General features: G+C 48.2%; 1 protein-coding gene across 4 annotated transcripts in view; it reads left to right on the top strand.

Annotated features, from left to right (window-relative positions):
* Positions 1–21,300, top strand: part of TSPAN9 (tetraspanin 9) — a 1,047,344-nt gene that overhangs the window by 697,325 nt on the left and 328,719 nt on the right. For 2 of the 4 annotated variants that reach the window (XM_078673949.1, XM_078673950.1), the window contains one exon: positions 8,602–8,681. In XM_078673949.1, coding sequence (XP_078530075.1) covers positions 8,619–8,681 — 63 coding nt within the window. In that variant the 5' untranslated portion in view covers positions 8,602–8,618. Of the gene's footprint in view, positions 1–8,017; positions 8,682–21,300 lie in introns of those variants that run through there. The other 2 variants (XM_078673948.1, XM_078673947.1) reach the window with 2 other exon arrangements.

The raw sequence follows: 21,300 nt of genomic DNA, 5'->3' as shown, positions 1-21,300 counted from the left end.
TTTTGTAAAATAACCAATATTTTGAAGACTATCAAAACAGAGAGTGAGAGAGTGTGTGCGCATTTTTGTCTGTGTGTATGCAAGCATTCCTGGTGAAATCCATCTGACATCTCACAATACCGGACTGAAAGAATCTGTACCCAACTATTTATCAGAAAATACATTTATTTGGAGGGGGGGTGACACCCAAAAAAGCCCTGACACTACGCCCCTTGGGATATCACTCTTTTGGCACTTCAGTAAGTAAGAGTTCCGAACCCTGCTTGCAGTGTTCCCATTTTCAGGAGGGGGAAATACAGGATTGTAAAGTGTGCCCTGGTACTGTGTGGAGACCTTTGCCATAACAGAGCGTTCTCTGTAGTACATTAGTATTTGCTGAAGCTGGAACTGAGGGTATTCTCGTATATAGGGGAGCTCTGGCAGGGGGGCTGCATGCTTGCACCAGCTTCCTGTCCTATATTACACCTTGAAGGTAATGATAGCACACCCGTTAAATGAGAGAACACCAAACAACTCTGCTGGAAACCTGAATGGTATGAATTCCATCACTCAAAGGCTCATTATTTGAAGGTAGGGAATATATGCACTTTATAATGCAAGCTTTCCTATCGTCATAACACACTTTTTCTTCCCTTGCATGGCACTTTACTCAGTGCGTACCATCTCACTATTCCTTATATTTTTCTGATGGTTAGAAATGACCACAGAACTCCTTTGTGTGAGCTATCCTCTTTGATGAGCGGATGCACTAAGTTAAATTAGCAGATCCGATTTCATTTTAATTTTCTTAAATCTTCTATATGATAGAAGGAGAGTTTCACATTCCTAATTATTGGAAAAGTTGTGAAATTTTATTTTTAGCACTGAGGTCCCAGTTAGGAGTGGTACGATATTGCTTAGGGTCTAATTACGAGTTTGGCGGACTCTAAGAAGACTGCCATGCCAATGCCCTGCTGACAGAACGCCAAACCAGTAATCTGACTGCCTGGCAGATTAAGAGTTTAAAGCTAGCGGGTGGTCCTGTGGTGGTGGTCTCACGGTGGTGCATTTCCATGGATCATAGGAGAGCCTTAGAAGGACACCGCCTTAGGAGAGCCGCAGCTAGTTCCACCACGGACAGAAATGCACAATGTTGTGCATTTCTTTCCATGCAAGAACAGGGGGTGAAAAAATACAGGGGGACACAGTATGTGCCTCCCTGCATGCACCCCCATGCACAGCTGTATGGGCCACCTGAATTCTCTCACCGAGATCCTTTTCATGACGGGGCTCACCGCCGTGGAAAGGGTCGCAGTTAGGCAACTTGTAATATGCTCGGTGGTGCCGCAGTTGCACCACCAGTATATTGCTGCCTTAGATCACTGTGCTACCACTGCAGTATCAAGGATCTCGGCGGGTGCAGCGGTCCAACTGCCGTTCTTGTTATAGAGCGGGTGGACAGCAAACCGCTGAACTCTTAATCAGGCCCTTAGTGTTAATAATATCTGGGGACATTTTCATAATGTGGTGTTTCGTTTTTTAGGTCTCGCCTGTCAATGTGCTTGCGCATTGAGCCTGCGAGAATATAGGGGCTTATCCAGAGCTTAACCAAACTGGCGATTTCATACAGTGCCCGTGAAAAGCAAGCTCAATGCGCAAGCGCATTGACATAAAAAGCGCGTGCACATCAAAGCCAGCCATCTGTTCCCCAGCTTGGTGCCTCCAGCAGATCTTCAAAGGGATCCTCTCCGCCCCTTGCTGCATCAAAGGCTTTCATTTCGCGGCCGTGTTTTTTACTTTCATTTCGCGGCCGCGTTTTAACTTGTTTTTTTAAACTTGTTTTGCTTTCCTTTTCACCCGTTTCTTTTAACTGTTAATGCATTTCAACTGCTACGTATGCAAAAAAAACTCCTCCAACATGTGCATCGTAAAATCTGCGGACGCCAACTGAACTGTAGCAGTTTCGTGTTCGATCACACTAATAATGTGTTAACATATCACCTGTTTTCTTTCGCCTCCCCCACACTGCCCGTCTGCTACCTGCCTCATTCGTTGCCCTCTCTCCGTTCCTTTCTTGGATATCCCATCTCTGTCAATGAACGTTGCTTACTCTCTCCCACTCTCTCTCGGCCTCACAATCTCTCTATGTCTTTTTCTCTAATCACCATCTCCATCCTAGTTTCTCTCTCGCTCACATTCTCTCCTTCTCTCTCTCTCTCCCCTCCCGCTGTATTTCTCTCTCCGCTTTAAAGCCACTTCTCTCTTTATCATGCCCCTTCTTTTTTTTTCCTCATTCTCATTTCATAATCCACTTTCTGTTTCTCTCACACTTTTCTTTAGAAGATTCAACGCATCTGAAAGGACAGCAAAGATGTTTTCGGTATTTCACGGTGAAGCTATTCTTGAGACCTTTCTGCTCTCTGCTTCAAAGTAAAAACCTATATTGACTATTTTTTTTTAATTCTCAGAATGCATATAAATAACACGCCGATTTACCTGTTTGTTCGGCTTCGTGTAGAAGTAGTAGGAAAAGTACCCATGAGGGCGTGACGGGATTCACCATTTTCATCTTTCAGCACTGTTCAGTTGTTACGAGCTGCTTTTGGCCTCTCAGGACAAGTCGAGGATAAACACAAAGGTTAAAGTTCTAAGTCCGAAGCCCTCGTTCCAATAAACACATGCGAGGTCAAGCAGCTGCTGCCAACCCCTTTGTTGATAGAATCCTGCCTTTTAAAGATCACCGAATAGTTTAGCTTTTTTAAAACAATGTTTTTAGAGGGGAGAGGAAAAACAAAAGCTGTATAAGCGGAACCACTGATACCCAGATGTCTGTATCAGATTAAGTACTGCATACTGACTGCTTAAGTGGAGTATTGCACAGCTACCACGAACCGCAATGCATATCCCAGGGAATGTTTCTCTGCCTTAGTCACCGACACTGAGTGTTTTACTGTCATCTAAATGCTTTACATCTCAAACTCGCGTTTCACAACAATGCAGCCAATAAAAGGTTTTTCATAATGCAGGTCTCGTAATTTCATCTAGCCATTACTTGTGTCCGCACACATACACTTTTAAACTATTTCAACCTTCTCCCTGTGCCTATCTCAGAAGGTGAGGCTCTAAGAAGCATAGCAACCTACTGGATATTGTCCTCACTTTGTCAATAAAGTCCTACCTACATGCTGATATACCAAACATTCATCCTGCTGAAAGACAAAATACTAAATATTGTGATGCATTAATCAATTCTTTATTGCTATATATACATTTAAATTCAAGAATCAACAGAACCAACGTTGGTAGAGCTGTTTTGCTAAAACCTTCTAGGCAGTTAGCTGAAACATTTTTTAAAGTCGCGTTTGAGGGGGCTGTTAGCTCCTTGGAAGGTTGTGTTACCAGTGCTGAATATCCCTCGCTTCTCTACACTTCTGCCCTCTGTTGGACTCGTTTTTGGTGTCTTTCTGCACTCTGCATCACCACATCATCACTCAGCGCAACCACAGCATCACTCAGCACAACCACAGCATCACTCAGCACCACCACAGCACCACTCAGCACCACCACAGCACCACTCAGCACCACCACAGCATCACTCAGCGCAACCCCAGCATCACTCAGCACCACCACAGCACCACCACAGCATCACTCAGCGCCACCACAGCACCACTCAGCACCACCACATTATCACTCAGCACCACCACATTATCACTCAGCACCACCACATTATCAGTCAGCACCACCACATTATCACTCAGCACCACCACATCACCACTCAGCACCACCACAGCACCACTACAGCATCACTCAGCATCACCACAGCACCACCACAGCATCACTCAGCACCACCACAGCATCACTCAGTACCACCACAGCACCACCATAGCACCACTCAGCACCACCGCAGCACCACTCAGCACCACCACAGCATCACTCAGCAGCACCACTCAGCACCACCACAGCATCACTCAGCGCAACCCCAGCATCACTCAGCACCACCACAGCATCACTCCGCACCACCCCAGCATCACTCAGCACCACTCAGCACCACCACAGCATCACTCAGCACCACCACAGCTCACTCTGGAACACTACAGCATCACTCTGGAACACCACAGCATCACTATGCGCTACCACAGCATCATTATGCGCCACCACAGCATCACTCAGGGTCTCCACAGCATCTCTCAGGGCCTCCACAGCAGCACTCAGGGGCACCACAACATCACTATGCGCTACCACAGCATCACTGAACGCCACAGCATCACTCGTTGCCACCACAACATGACTCCGCGCCATCACAGCATCAATATGTGCAACCATTCAACAACAACTGGTTCAAATATGTTCTCTCAATGTTTCAAGCTTTATTACAAATGTCACAAAAAGATGTTAATATTTCACTTCTGTTCTTGGATTTTCATCACAATAAAATACACTGAACATAATCTTCACAAAAGTTAATTACAAAAGTTTAACCTATTGCCATTATAAATTACAATCACTTTTATTTAAGTATTAATTAAAAAAAATTAAAAGCCATTGTTATTTGTAATATCAATACATCTAATTCACGTAAATACAAAACATGTTGCATTACAAATGCTATAGGTGTCACATTTGCGAAAGTTATAACTATTGGCATTGTAAATGACAAAGCTATTAATTTAGCTATTTTCAAAACCAACACATAAATAAAATAATTGTCATTTACAAGACCAATAGCTCAAACTTTCCTAATGCGAGACCTATTGCATTGCAAATGCTTGTCCTTGGTATGGTATTACATCTATTGAATCTCCACAGCTCAAATTGGAGATATTGATTAATACCACGTTTTACCCACTACGGAGTTGCAAAGCTCTGCATTTGTGTGAGAAAAATACTGGATCAGTGCATAATGTACGCTGTTTTTCCTAATCCAAATTTGGATGCAAAACTCGGGCGTTTGTGCTCATATCAGCCTTACCTGGGGACTTTAATGAATGCCTTAGACTTTTGAGTAGACTTGAAAGTTGTATGCACCTTATGACAGTCAAGGGTCGGTCTATAAAACTTGTAATACTATCATAACAGTGTAGGATGGTGGCCAATGAGAGCAGAGCGCCTGATATTTGTGGCATCTTTACAAGGGATACAAACCGCTTTAGGCACAGTTCAGGCATCCCATGTCCCTTGTTTACATAACCCTGCTTGCCTTTTTCCTGACAGGCACTGGTGGACTGCCTAAAAAAAGCACCAGCTGACGCACCTTGTGTCTTCGCTTGTCTAACCTAAGACCACTCACAAGCCATGTATAAACTTGGCATTTGAGTCAGCGGTGTGTGTAAAACACGTGTTGTTTGTCATGCTAGCAGGCTGCACCCTGATAGAAATGAGAGCGCTCGTGTGTGCATGGGGGCATTTGGGATGACCCACCTACAGCCATAGCATAGAAGGTTGTATAGGTGACCTTGGGTGTGTGCGGCCGCACACAGGATCCCGCCTGCGGCTTCATCCGCTGTGAAGTTACCGAGTGGCGCTGGGGGGATCTATAGTTAGATATAACCTCATATCGTATGGCTTGGCAGGGAAGCCTGTCTCCGAAGGTATTAGACAGGGAGGCTCTGTGTTTCCGGGTTATTCTAGTCTGTCTGTTGGGCCATGGAGGAAGAGAGGTCTACTTTATTGCTGCATGCGTGGTCTTTACACTGACCGCGTGCCTTGGACTCTAGGCTTAAATGGTGCAATCGGATAGATAGTAGATCTATTAATAATTCATTCTTCCTATAGGATGAACATTTCTGAAAAGGAAGTCAGGCTGGGCTGAACTTGCAAAAAAGATCTTAACTTCCTGTGGCTTTTTTGTGAAATATCATGGGGCCTGTGTGCGTAATTCTGATGACGGGAGCTCCTCACTGGGAAATCTAATGTTACTAGTTAACAGCTGTGTAATTTCACTAGATGCACTCATGTTTCGACACTAATTCTTGCCTACTTTCTTGGAGATGCATGCATATGGATGGAGCGGAAGGTCTAGACTCTAGATCCTTACTTTGTAGCACAGATGGATGCAGCTTCTTTCCGCAGTGCCGCAGACATTATTCAAGAGTTACGCAGTCTACCATCGAACTTTCAAAAAGATGGTAAAGATGGTGGCTGCTCCATCTGGCTCAGGAAACATACATTTTTTTTATCCCTGGAGCACTATAAAGGCCGTTTAACTGCAGATGCACGGAGAGAGAAAAGCGTTCAATTCTTTAGCATGAAATGAACTCCCTGATCTGGGCTCTAGGCACCGTACATTCCACCACCCTTCCCAATGACAAGGATGTGTCCTCACTTAATAGGCATTTTACAAGGAGTGCCGGTCATCAGATACACCTTAAGGGCATTTAGGGGCCCCTCATGAAAACTATTGAAACAAATGGTTGCTTACAATTTGGCATTCTGCAAATGGTCCCTTACAATATTCTGGTCATCGGTCTAAGAATCTCCGAGTTTCCAATTCAGCTATTAAAGGATGTTCCCAATCGAACCAGGGTTCCTTAATATGCCCCAATTCTGCATGCGCTGTACTGCAATCTCTGGGTTTTCCAAAGCCCGATATAATGTGGCAGAATCCTTCCCTGGAAATGTAGCCGGAAAGTGGAAATCACCTGTAAATAAGTAAATACAGGATATTCCACCCAGCGGGATCTGAATTCCCAAGTGTGGGGGTCCTGATGGTCCCAGAATGACAGGGTCTTTGCCTTCTGATTCTGAAACTGTCTTAGATCTGACTTTTTTCGACCAAGATCCCCTGGCATTGAGCAGCACCGGCTAAGTCTTTGCATATTATATTCTCTCTTGATGAAAACAGATGTTGCCATGAGGACCACAGTGCCTATTTATGATGACTTAAGGTAGGTACTATACCACTTTCAGGGGGGCTTCTTCCAATGGCCTTGTGCAGTATGTCTAGCTCGTTTTGGGGCCGGGGGCTATAAAAGTGTCTTGAATGAAAAGTGATGTAACCTAACCCCCTTTCTTACTTTGCAGCACTATGCATGGGGGCCATGTGACACTAGGAACAATAACAGTGTTTGGCCCATGTGTTGGTACAATGTGTATTAATAGGACTCTTGTGCTGTGCACGCTGCGCCCACACGTGTCACTGTGCCCACCTGTTGGCCAGGTCTATATACAAGATATTGCAGCCAGCGTGCCCAGGGTATGTCTCAAATGCGCTGAATAAACACAGACCCTGCTCGTTGTGTGGCCCTGTGGAATGTGTTGCATTTCTTCTTGTGTACTGGCGCCAGGGACACAACTGTTGCCATGGAATGTAATGTTGTTTTAACCTGTTGGATTTTTTTTTTGTTTGCTGTGGGGATGTTTACTGTTACAATCTTAACACTGTAAATTGCAAAGGCTTATTGGCGAAGCGCGGGGAATAGGCGCTGGAAACAATGCTTGATGTGTAAGAATAGTTCTCTCGCATTTAACTGCACACTTCTTTACCCTTTGGGATAAATACATCACATCTTAGAACATTAACAATGCCTCAAAAGTCAAAATGTCCCACTGTGCACTGATAGCGTAATCTAGATATTTCCCATCCTGACGTCACTGAATCGTTATCATGACGTCAAGGGTAATGCCGTGCTTCGGGGAGAGGGTGGAGTTTAATGTGTACATGTTAATATGAACACAATGAAATAAATATGATTGGAGATGTCACCTGGCAGCGGGGTGTCTGACTTAAGAAACAGGGTCTCGATCCCAGCTATCCCCAACTGGTCACATCTGTGTGATCTCAGACTATTCATTTTTTTACTGCCTTTACTGGAGTTCCCTTATCTGGAAACCCTCTGGGGAACACCATTAAGACGGGTAGCTATACTGAATAAAACTTTGACGATCCCTCTGTCGAGCAGGTAGCGCCTCGTGGCCGTCCGGCCGGGGGTGACCCGCTACAACCAGACCCCCTCCTCAGACTTGTGCCGGGGGGCGGGGCTCCGGCTGCTGGAGATGGACGGCTGAGAGGGTTATAAGGGAAAGCCTGGGAGCAGCTGCTGCGGAGATCACTTCAGCAGCAGTGCGGGCAAAGTATAGTGGAGGCAGAGCGGGAGGCGCGGGGGCCGGGAAAGTGCGGCTCGGGGCTGACGGCTGATCCGCTGCTGGTGGCCCGAGGCGCCGGGCTCGGCCTGCTGAGGGATGCTGCGGAGGAGCTAGCCGTCCCGGCCGCAGCATGCGAGCGCTCCCCGGCGCAGTGCGGGCGTGAGCTGCAGCAGGGGCGATGAGTGGCGGCCGACGCTGAAGCCCCAGGGTGGGCGCTGCGGTCATTCATCGCAGCCGAGACATGCGAGAGGCGCGCGCCCTCAACTCCTGCCAAGCCCGGGGCCATGGAAAAGTCAAGTAGCGAGGACTCGTCCATCCACCAGAGCCCGTCCGTGGACAGCCGGGACTCGGACTTTGCCAAGGCGTCTACCTCAGGCAAGGATTTTGGTCGCGGCTTTACCGCGGGCGCGTTTTATGGGACCGCCGGATCACGCACGCACAGCCAGGCAGGGGCCGGTGTAAAAAGTGACAAGTACAGTGCACCCAAAGGAGGCAAATATGTGGTCTTTTACCTGGATCTATCCTTTGTTTTCCTTTTAGAGTTTAAGAAGTGCAACATGGCAAGAGGATGCCTGTGTTGTTTGAAATACATGATGTTTCTCTTTAATTTAATATTCTGGGTGAGTACCAACTTCCTTATTTTTTTTGTATTCCAATGCTTCACATATTTTTTTTGTTCAGTTCGGTGCTGTCTGCCTCATGATTTTATCGCTTCTTGGGCTACATGTGGTGATGATCCTGGCTGGGGGGACATTTCATGCATGGGGCAGCTGGGAATGCATTTCTGTGCCTGCATGTTGTATGGTCATTGTAAAAGTTAATGCTGTGCTACCCGTGTTTATTTTGTACATGACATGAGAATAATGTATGCCCCTCGGACCCCCTCTCCCCCCGTGAATGCCATGCTTGGGCAGAGCCCCCTCCTCCCATCCTCTGCCCCCATTCCACACACATGCCTCTTTGGAATGTAGCCGCCTGTACAACCCCTGCATTGTGGCACCTGCTCATCCTTCCATCTCTGAAGCCATTATCCGCCAAACTCGCAGCATCCCCATCCTCTGCGCAGCTGAAGGGGGTCACGGCAGCGGAGGATGCACATGGTGAAAAAAGACAATATGTAAATGTGACCTGATTTCAAGGGTGCCGAGGCACTGTGGTTATTGCGTTGATGTGCTTGCTATAAAATGTCCCACTGTCACCAGCCGGGTAAGTGATGTTCCGGCACCCGGGCAGCTCCACGCGCGCGCCGCATGCAGTGGGTTGGCGTAGTGGACGCAGTGGGCTTTGAGTACTTGTTACTAAGGGGGAGGGGGTGAATGAGGGGAGGGGGGGATTTCAGAGCACCGAATTAAACGATGCAGGATCTTACGGAACACTTTATCCAGGAGGTTTCTTCGCAATCACTGTTTGATGAGCCAGCCACTGTGGACCAGTCTACCAGTTCTGCTGCAGTTAACTGTGATGTACAGTCTTTCAGACCGTGGGCTGAGCTTTTCAATTTGCCCTTCAGATCATGGGCTTTGTGCTTAATTTGTGTATGGATGAGGAATGCAGCATGCAGCTCTGATCTCCCTATTAGCTTCCTACGGATCTTCACCTGGAAATTGAAATGCCCTTTTTTTTAGGTGTGAGAAGATAGTCCTCTGCGTGTAGTCTTTCTTCGTCATGCACTTAGAAGCCTAGCTATTAGGTTTCAGCACTGGTAAAATGTATTTGATATTGAGATTAAACATCTGCTCAGGGTCAAATGCTCAAAATGGAGTATTGGTTTGGTGGGTCATTCTTGCTTGTGTCATCAGTGCAGCGTGTTGGCTTTGTCCTGGTGCTGAGACTGCGTCTCCCCTCAGTTCTACAACACATATTGAAGTAACTTTGATAAGCAAATGCAAAGAAACCCGCAGACGCGGAGGCGCACTGGGCCAATCCCGTGGCAGCGTGCACTTGCGTTGTAATGGAGAGAAACATTTCTGCTGCTGGCAGATGCAGACGGGAATCCTGCTGCTGTGGGCCTACTTGGGATTAGCGTTCACGGAGATTGATGAGAAGATGATTACTGCTGGTACATTGGGGGTTGCGCGCAGTTTGGAGACTTGGCAGCGACAGAGTCCCGCGCAAACCAGGCTGATTTCCAAATGCCCAACTGAATTGAATTATACGATGCAGGCAAATTGCCCAATCACCTTGTTGGCCAAATAATTAAGACGTTTGCAGATTGCTTTTTCTTTTATTTGCCCCTATTTGTGTGGTTTGGTAGGTTTGCAGGCCTCTGGGGAACTTTAATTAGAAGCTGCTTAGTTTTGGTTGGACTGCTGCATAGTAATTGCCTCTGGTCCCTAGTCACGACCACTGCGTTATTTTTGTGAGCGCGTTTGCAAGAACAGTTTTGGCTCTGAGCACATCTCTGCCTAGACTTGGGCAGATGACTTGCTCTTCAGTTATTTATAATGTTGCGCATGTTTCAAGGTACTCTGCCTGCCTGGCCAACTGATCACACTCTTTCTGCCTCTATTCTCCGTCTCAGTGAAGGTCACTCGTGGAAATGTACACATGCGGACACATTCTCAGAAAATAGCCCAATGTTTGTAGGATCTCTGTTTTCAGTTCACTGTGCGTGGCTTTCAATTCTATTCCTTTTGATTTCAACGACTACCGAAATGTTCATATGTTATGTGATGTTATGGGGATTATTGTGAACCCAACATGATATGGGAGACTCCTCAGGCCACTTGCCAGGATTCCTCAAAAGAACTCTTCTTTAGGTATTTATCTACTGACATTTGAATGCACCTGGCACGGCAACATAACATGTAACTCGCCAGAACGTGTATTTGTAAAGAGCCCACTTACCCAGGTAATTCTTGGCACCTTATAATATGTTTGTGGTTACTTGATTCAAATCAGTCAGTTATATACCACTGTGAACCCGAAGATATAAATGTGTTGCACCTGGCCTCATAGGTAATTGCATGGCGGTGGGTTTTTAATTTGGCTTTGAGCAGGCTCAGGTGGTTAGTTCATCTAATGGCGTAAGAGCTGGTTCCACTCAACTCCAGGGTCCACAGTTTATTGAAACCAGGAGGCTGTGAAACTGGTGGGTTCGAGCCCGTGATCACAGGCCGGACCTCAGGCCTCCGCAGTGAATGCATTCGTGCTCTGATCTATGGTAGAGGGTCAATCGCAGAGTGCATTGAAAGGTAGTAAGCAGTACTAAAAGTAGATGGCGCGACCACCCGTTGGAGAGATTGCCATGTAACCAATGAAATGTAGGGTCAAATACTACCTGCGCTAACTACAGTTATGTACATAATTCCTAATATTAACAGTGCCAGGCGAGATAATCAATGTGTGGTGTGCACTGTACAGGCGGTCAATTTTATGACAAGGGGGCATCTCTACGAATGCGGTTAAACCAATAGGGGTGGGTGAATGGGGGGGGGGGGGCACCAGCCCTTATTTTCCATTCAGCAAACTTTGATCAAGAGCAAAAAAAAAAGTAAAGAAGGAAAGGAAGAGAGAGAGAGATAGAAAATAGCCACAAAGGGAGAAATGAGGGTGGCGTGGGGAGGAGAACCTGCAAGAGTGAGATAAAGCGACGGGGAGAGTCCGGTGGATTAGCGAGGCATGCAGTAGCGTGAAGGCTACTTGGCTTTGGTATGAGGCATCCCTGACAATCAGTTGACCGAGGACTTCTGAGCAAAAATGTGGGCCCGGCACTTATTGTTTTACAAGTTAAGCAGTGGGCTAAACCCGTGATCCTGACACCACTCTGTCCCTGGTCCTAAATAAGTGGTTTGGGCCCCAAGAGACATGCGCTTCATGTTCCTTCCCGCTGGGAGGATTTATTTCCGGGTGCGATTAAGCTGAAGACATGTCACATGTCAGACATTTTAAGCAGAAGAGCAGTAAGCAGTGGCTGACGAGCGTCTTCTTTTATTGTGACAGGCACAAGGCAGGTTCAGCGTGCGTTGCCCCCTAGCTGCAGCGCCTCCCTGCAGAGCCCTCGGGCAGCCCTGAAAGCAGGTGCCTTATTGTTTATACAAGTAGTCCATGTGACAAGCAGCCTGCCATATGCGTGGCACTACAGACTGCTTTCACCTTGACAGGTCTATATATATATCTCCTTCCCTGTACGGCTGGTGCACGTAACTGGTCTTCACGGGAAGCATATGCCACTGCATGCAAATGTACCAGACTGCACACGTCTGTTTGTACAGTAGTGGCTATAAACAGAAGCTCTGCGGCCCCTCCCCCTAAGGACAAGCAGGTATCAGGCCTCTCTGATCAGTTGTGGTTTTTAGCTGTCCCGGGCCATCTGCCGCTGCTTGCTTACAGAGATTAGGAGTCTGAGCCGAGGGCTAAGGAAGCTTATGTCATTTGATTGTGTTGTGCTGAATTCTTAAGAGCATAATGCCTTTGATATAAAACCCGGACAGTTTCATGTGTGAGGGGACCCATTGCAGGGCTGGTGTGTCCTAATGTATATTAAAGGTGGGCTGGAGGCGGCCTACCATCATCGAAACAACACGGTCCACCATAGGCAGACTGAAGCAGGGCGCCGCCCTGACATGTCACTTTAGCTTCCAATGCTTGATTCTTGAGCACTAATGGCCAAACCTGCTGGCCACTTCCTGGGTCTCAATTCCTCACTGGCAGAATTGAGGGTTAACATGAAGAGGTGGGTCTTTGAACCGAGCCAAGCCATTTTAGTCAGATGTTTGCCTCTTAAGTTGGTGTCTTTTTCCTGCCTGAGCCCTTTTATTATAGGGCCATGAGCCCCTTTGTGGCTCATTCGAACCCCACGGGCCAATCTAAGGATGACTTCATTTGTGCAATGCCGCCACGTGTCGCTTCACTGGACGTCTCTCCCCTGCAGGGGAAGGCTTCTTGGTGTGCTCCTCCCGTTGCTTCCATCCCATCCCCTGCTGCCACCATGGGGTTCTCCTTGCCAGAGGGGATACTAGAGGGCCGTTTTGTGTGCCATGATGATGCCCGTTCCTTGCTGCCAGCTGGACAGGCCGCCTCTGGTTCCCTGTATGCCTTATGCCTGCTCCAGGCCTTAGTATTCTCTAAAGCTGCCGTTTGCAGGTCACTTTCTAAATTGCAGCCCCCCACCCCCATTTATGCTGAAAAAGTTGCTGGCTCCTCTGCACCACTCATGCTCGGTGTGTAGAACTGCTTGAGGCACATCCAGCTCGGGCCGCTTGAGCTTTCCGGGTCCACTCCTGTAGCTGTTCCCACATATGGCGGTCCCCTCAAGATCCTTGAGTGGGGGTCTTTTCACCTTGAGTCCGTCAGGCTGGCCCTTGGGTTTAACCGTCTTTTAACTTAATTACACACAGATGCACTAGTCCGAGTCATGGGTGTGTTTTGCGCCGCAGTACACCTCTAAGTAGGTGCCTCAGGCGCAAACGGGGATGGTTGACTCAGTTGCTGATAATGCACTGTCCCCAGCACAGCTGTGAACTGGCACTGCCCTGGGGGCAGCACAAAAGTGAATGACTGACATAAGGTTGAAGGGGCCGGTCCGCCTTTCACAAATGGCTCCCTGCATGCGGGTGCAGTGAATGACTGTCCCCACCTGCAGAGGCATGTCTGGGAGGGGTTCATGGAACACCATGTGCCACCTCCATAGGGGCACCCTCGGAGGGCTCATTGTGTGCCACTCTGTGTGGCACACCATCAGAGCACTTCATTATAGCCTCTTCGCCTCTGAGCTTGCCTCTGTATTATGGCGCGAATGCTGAGGCAAACATTTTCACTCATTTCCACGGGGCCACGCCTCCATGCAAAGGAGGGAAAGCACCTTTAGGATAGTGCCAGCTCTACCTGTAATACAAAAGGCGCTAGGCAAGTGTGCGTGGCCCCTTCTGTAATACCAAAGTACCCTGAAGTGCAGAAAGGGGGAGGCCTGTTGCACCCCTGGGGCACTTTATGTAATGTGGTCTCAAACGTACAAATATTAACTCAGGCAGTACTGTGCCTTGTGTATAGAAAGAGTGTGATGGTGTCATGTGAGTAACTGCATTCGAAGAAAGTAAAGCTCAGGCGCCCTAAGGATGACGGGAGAATATTGCTGTCCTGCTGTGACGGACAAAAATAGGGAAATAGCAAACATTCCAAGGCAGGGTGTGCAAAATGTGCACTTCATTCCTGCACTGTGACTCCATGCACAGAAGCGTGGGGAATTTCAGCACTTTAGGCAGAGTGCCGAGCCCCCTTCTGCACTCGGTCCTGAGGTCTGTCCATCTGCCCCTCCCTTGCCTGCTGTGGTGCTCGACACAGGGCAATCCCAGATGCCCTTCATTTCTGTGCAGTCACAGATTTAAAATAGGGCATAGCAGAACGGGCACTCAGGCAGGCACGGCTCTTGGCACTAGTTCTCACGGCTATATGGAGGAAAGATGTTTGGCGCGGATCCAGGTGCCACCCCCTTTGAAGCGAACAGTTGTAGCCATAGTGGGATCAGCAGGAACATTTAGTACAGACAGTGGTGAAACAGTCTAGAGTTGTACACATATTTCTGTGAAACTTTACAGTATTCCTATCTCTCGATTCACTCTCTGCTTGGGGAGATATGATGAAATGAGGTGATCTGAGGTTCTTGTGTTAGGATTAATGCACTGTTCAGCGTTTGAGTTTTGATGGGCAGCTTATGCACTTGCCCAAAGCATGACTTGCTTCAAGTAACATACTCCGTGCAGTGCTATTGCCACTAGGTGGGTACATCACGCGTAGCAATGTATTTGAGATAGTATTTGCTTTTATTTCCACACAATGCCAAGCGCATCCTGACCCGCCAGCTGCAGTGATGTGCATTGGGCAGGGCATGCGCTCCTTCCTGCCCTGCTAGATGCAGTGATGTGCATTGAAGAGGAGGGCATGCGCTCCTTCCTGCCCCGCTATCTGCAGTGATGTGCATTGGAGAGGGCATGCGCTCCTTCCGGCCCCGCCAGCTGCAGTTATGCGCATTGGAGAGGGCATGCGCTCCTTCCTGCCCTGCCAGCTGCAGTGATGTGCATTAGAGAGGACATGCGCTCCTTTCTCCCCGCCAGCTGCACTCATGTGCATTGGAGAGGACATGCGCTCTTTCCTGCCTCGCTAGATGCAGTAATGTGCATTGGAGAGGGCATGCGCTCCTTCCTGCCCTGCCAGCTGCACTCATGTGCATTGGAGAGGACTTGCCCTCTTTCCTGGCCCGCTATCTGCAGTGATGTGCATTGGAGAGGACATGCGCTCTTACCTGCCCCGCCAGCTGCAGTGATGTGCATTGGAGAGGGCATGCGCTCTTTCCTGCCCTGCTAGATGCAGTGATGTGCATTGGAGAGGGCATGCACTCTTTCCTGCCCTGCTAGATGCAGTGATGTGCATTGGAGAGGGCATGCGCTCTTCCTTGCCCTGCTAGATGCAGTGATGTGCATTGGAGAGGGCATGCGCTCTTCCTTGCCCTGCTAGATGCAGTAATGTGCATTGGAGAGGGCATGCAATCTCACTTTAACTGCACTGAGCGCTTCCGGTCCCGCTAGCTTCAGTGGTGCGCATTGGAGATGGTATTCTATTTCCTCTCTGTGCTGAGTGCTTCCTGCCCCGCTAGCTGCAGGTATATGCATTGGCGAGGTCATGCGCTCCTACTTCATACTGCATGAGCACTTCCTGCTGCGCTAGATGCAGTAATGTGCATTGGAGAGGGCATGCGCTCCTACTTTATAGTTTCCTGAGTGCTTCCTGTCCAGCTAGCTTCAGTGGTGCGCATTGGAGAAGGTATTCACTTCTATTTCCATGCTACTCTGAGAGTTTTGTGCCCCAGTAGATGCAGTTTTGTGCATTGGAGAGGGCATGCGCTCCGCCCTGCCCCGCTAGCTCCAGTCATGTTTATTGGAGAGAACATGTGCTGCTTGTTGGCATGCTGGCTGCATTTTTGTGCATTGGAGAGGGCATGCTCTCTTTCCTGCCCTGCTAGATGCAGTAATGGCATGCTTTCTCACTTTAACTGCACTGATCGCTTCCGGTCCCGCTAGCTTCAGTGGTGTGCATTGGAGATGGTATTCTATTTCCTCTCTGTGCTCAGAGCTTCCTGCCCCGCTAGCTGCAGTTATATGCATTGGCGAGGTCATGCGCCTCTACTACATTGGGGAGAACATTTGCTGCTTGTTGGCATGCTGGCTGCATTTTTGTGCTTTGGAGAGGGCATGCGTTCCTTCCTGCCCCGCTAGCCGCCGTGATGTTCATTTGAGAGAACATGCGCTGCTTGCTGGCATGCTAGCTGCAGTTTTGTGCTTTGGAGAGGGCATGCTCACCTTCATGCCCCGCTAGCTGCAGTGATGTTCATTGGAGAGAACATGCGCTCTTTCCTGCCCCGCTATCTGCAGTAATGTGCATTGGAGAGGGCATGCTCACCTTCATGCCCCGCTAGCTGCAGTGATGTGCATTGGAGAGGACATGCGCTCTTTCCTGCCCCACTAGATGCAGTAATGTGCATTGGAGAGGACATGCGCTCTTTCCTGCCCTGCTAGATGCAGTAATGTGCATTGGAGAGGACATGCGCTCTTTCCTGCCCCTCTATCTGCAGTGATGTGCATTGGAGAGGGCATGCGCTTTTTCCTGCCCTGCTAGATGCAGTGATGTGCATTGGAGAGGGCATGCTCTCCTTCATGCCCCGCTAGCTGCAGTTATGTGCATTGGAGAGGACATGCGCTCTTTCCTGCCCCTCTATCTGCAGTGATGTGCATTGGAGAGGGCATGCGCTTTTTCCTGCCCTGCTAGATGCAGTGATGTGCATTGGAGAGGGCATGCTCTCCTTCATGCCCTGCTAGATGCAGTAATGTACATTGGAGAGGGCATGCGCTTTTTCCTGCCCTGCTAGATGCAGTAATGTGCATTGGAGAGGGCATGCGATCTCACTTTAACTGCACTGAGCACTTCCGGTCCCGCTAGCTTCAGTGGTGCGCATTGGAGATGGTATTCTATTTCCTCTCTGTGCTGAGTGCTTCCTGCTCCGCTAGCTGCAGGTATATGCATTGGCGAGGTCATGCGCTCCTACTTCATACTGCATGAGCACTTCCTGCTGCGCTAGATGCAGTAATGTGCATTGGAGAGGGCATGCACTCCTACTTTATAGTTTCCTGAGTGCTTCCTGTCCAGCTAGCTTCAGTGGTGCGCATTGGAGAAGGTATTCACTTCTATTTCCATGCTACTCTGAGAGTTTTGTGCCCCAGTAGATGCAGTTTTGTGCATTGGAGAGGGCATGCGCTCCTTCCTGCCCCGCTAGCCGCAGTGATGTTCATTTGAGAGAAAATGCGCTGCTTGCTGGCATGCTAGCTGCAGTTTTGTGCATTGGAGAGGGCATGCGTTCCTTTTTGCCCCGCTAGCCGCATTGATGTGCACTGGAGAGGGCATGCGCTCTTTCCTGCCATGCTAGCTGCAGCTCTGTGCATAAGAGAGGGCATTCACTCCTTCCTGCCCCGCTAGATGCAGTGATGTGCATTGGCGAGGTCATGCGCTCCGACTTCATACTGCATGAGCACTTCCTGCTGCGCTAGATGCAGTGATGTACACTGGAGATGGCATGCAGTTCTTCCTGCCCCTCTACCTGCAGTGATGTGCATTGTAGTATTTGACAAGTTTTGTAGGAATCCCAATGGTATTATATTTTGCCACGGTCTTTTGTTTAAAAACCTTATATACAGCACTATTGAGTATTGAGCGTAGGGAGTTTAGCAGATAGATTCCGACTTATGGCCCTTTCCATGCCAGGTTTTCAGGATAACCGCTAGCAATGTAACTTAATGTGGATATCATGAACATCTTTTAAAAAAGAAAAAAACATTTTTAAATAATTTTTATTGAGGTTTTATTACTGTCATGGAAGCATATGGTTACAGTATGTCTTGATTGGTACAGTAAAAGAAGAATGCAGTCAGCTGTCACAACAATAAAAAAATAAATATCAAGTGCATGTATACACATGTTAAGCAGGCAGATATCAATAATCAGTAACAAACAGACATGTTCCACAGAGCGCATGACATTGTGGGTGGAGTGGTGAGTTCCGGTATGGACATTCATGTGGAGGCAATGCACGCCTTCCAACTAGAAGAACAATCTCACAGTGTGAGGAGAGGGGCGGGGCCTTGAAGGGGCAGGGCCTCGTGCCGAGAAGGACCTAAGAGGCACTGTTGAACCCCACCCCCCTACCAAAAACCCAATGCTTCTGGAGGCTGGTGCCAATGTCCTGGGATGTGTTCACACCTGTTAATGAACGTCGGCAGTTCAAAGCCTCTCGAAAACAAGCTGGAAAACCACTATTTAAAGTGTTTTTTAGTTCATGTTCTCTGCCATAGTGTGATATCAGTTCCTCACCGTGTGACTGTGTGATAGGAGCCGATATCGTGTGTCATACTGTGGCACCGTGTGAGTTGGCAGGCATGGCCATGCGGTTAGGGTCGAAAGTTAAGCTTCTCAGGCACTCTGTACAAACTAATGCAACATGAAGGTGAGAGTGGGGACAACCTCCTGCTTTAACAGGGCAGTAGAGGGACCCTTGGAAAAATATAAAACCTAAGAGGTAACAGGGGGAGGAGGGCACGAGCGATATTGGCAGGTGTTCAGCCAGGAGATAGGAATTGGACGTGGGCAGGAGTCATAAGGAGTGGGGGAAATTAAAGTGGCGGGTACATGAATTCTAAGTCCTGTTCTGTTCCAACAGCATGGGGGGGGGAATGGTAGGGTGTATTTAAGATCACAAGGGGTTGAGTGGGACGGGGGATCATCAGCAGTCCGCTCTTTAATTTGTGCAGGCGTGGTGATTCAGGCTGCTGCTATTGGGCGGTTTCAGAGCTGCCGGGCCTCTTCCTAGTGTAGTGCAGTATTCCCAGGTTTCCCCCAAAGGATGAGTGCCCTGTGACATTGGGTAGTCAACAGGGGTTGTTGGGCTCTCCAGTGTATGGTGAGAAGCTACTTGGAGAGCAGGAGGGCTAGACTGGCAAAGCTTGCCCACACCTTATGATACCCAGGGCTGTGGTCTTCCAAGTGTTCAACATCGCGAGTTCCATAACGCTGGCCAGTGTGGTGTCAATTACATGCCAATAACTAGCTATACTAGGGCATGACCAGGGCATGTGCTGGAGGTCGGCTAGTGGGTCCCGGCATCTTGGGCAGGTGAGACCAGCCTCAGGGAACATGTGGTTCAGCTGGGAGGGTGATATATACTCTGTGTAATATCTATTGGATGTTTTTAAAGTGTGCATTTCGTGACACTACCTGGGGGGGTTTGTTTTCTACCATATGCCACAGAGTCCGAATCGACGTCAGCAGCTGCCCATGTAACAGAAACTGGTCCAGAGGGATATATGGTCCCGTCATAGTTGCGCAAACGTGAGAGTCCACCCACCTTATCAAGATCACAATCGTGTCTTGCTGTCAGCTGGTCGGCCATAGAGTATTCCAGGGACATGGAAGGCCCTGAAGGGGGGTGGCGGGGGAATAATGGAGTAGCTATCATGACCATCTGAATGGGTCTAGCCCTCCTGACCTATGTTGGACACCTCTGGTTTATTAAGCTGTAACACCGGTGCCTTTGGGTGAAAAAAACTAGGCCAATTGTTTTCTGATACACTAACATACATAGCATCAGATTGGAAATGACATGCATCAAAAGGCACCTCCTCGAGTCTTTTTTATAATCTTACATCAGATTTTTTTAAAGTAAATTATTGGTACAACTGCTGATCATGATTATGAAGTTTTGCAAAGGGCTGTGAGAAAATGGCTCTTTATTGTTCCAAAGCAAGCTCACGTTCTTGAAGTGTGTAACGCTGCAAGACATATACACTCATCTGCCTCAATCAATATTAGCCCGTGATCCTCTAGTAAGAAACGTCAATTTCTGAGAGGGTAAAACCACGTTGCGAGAGTATAATCTTGTTTCTTTTGAGTCTAGATAGCTTGCCAGCTGCTTTAAAGGAATTGTAATGTATTGCTCTATTCTTTTGTATTGCTCACGAATGAGCACTTAACGGGAGAATGGCTAGACACCAAAGCCTGAAAGAAATCGAGTTATTCTGATTTAAAGAGTAATAAAGGTGTTGTTTTTGCTGAATTCAAGAGGGAATAAAAAAGGGCTTATGTTTTATACAAAGATGATTCTGCGGAGAATTCGAATATGTACGAGTTTGATTAGCACAGAACAGCATTTATTTGTCTGCATACTTGCAAGTCTGTGGTATACCTGAATAGGAGGTAACTCAGTGGAGTGAACTACTGCACAGTGCCAGGGGAGTGGTGCACATGTGTGAGCTGTCCCCCGATTCTGCACAATAAAATGTAGCATGAACGATGACGTGTATGTGTCATAGTTTCATATTTTAGCTTGGATTCTCATGATCATGGTCCTGGACGGAATATCTGATTATTGCACGACATTTTCACCACTAGAACACATTTTATTGCTTCTTTGGGTTCCCTTTTCCCACTGTGACCCCCGTTGATCTCTTGTTTTGGCCATTTATTTTGAAGATTTCTTCCTGCACCCAGGTCTAGATGCTGATGGTGGGCCCAAGAACATGCCACACCAGATCAAAGCTCATGTGTACCAGAGATCGCAATGTGCAGAAGTCTCACAGTATTTAATGAAGGGCGTGTGATGGTGCGACAGAGCTTGCTCACCAGGCATGTCTGAACTGGGGTGGCAGATTGGGCTAAAGAACTGTGATGGATTAAACCCAGATCTGTTGACTGGGTGTGAGTGTTTGATTGGTACAGATGCTCCGTCCACCACCACCCCCTTTTGTACCACTTTGTTCGCCATAAGTTGGCAGGGTATGCTCAGACGTGAGTCCCTTGCTCACTTTGCCACTGGATTCAAGCAAGCTGGGCTGAAGACGGCTGAAATGCCAGAAACCGGTCCTCGGAAGCTTGTTTCCGGTCCAGGGAAGGCATGGCTTGGCAGTTCGGGCTGGACTGTTCCCATGAGGCACAGGGTCAGACTGATTTGCATATGGCCATGTCTGAACTGGGGTGGTAGAGTGGGTTAAAGAACGGTGATGGATTACCCAGATCTGTTGACTGGGTGTGAGTGTTTGATTGGTACAGATGCTCCGTCCATCACCACCCCCTTTTGTACCACCTTGCTCACCAGGCAACCTCACCACTTCAAGAGCTTCACCTGCACTCTAAGTAACATTTATCAAGCACTACCCCTCCAATCTCTGGTGAGTTATAGAGAGGACTTCTGGAAGCTGTGAT

This window comes from Lissotriton helveticus, chromosome 1_1, assembly GCF_964261635.1.
Source record: "Lissotriton helveticus chromosome 1_1, aLisHel1.1, whole genome shotgun sequence".
Lineage (NCBI taxonomy): Eukaryota > Metazoa > Chordata > Amphibia > Caudata > Salamandridae > Lissotriton > Lissotriton helveticus.
This window is presented reverse-complemented; position numbering and strand designations above follow the sequence as displayed.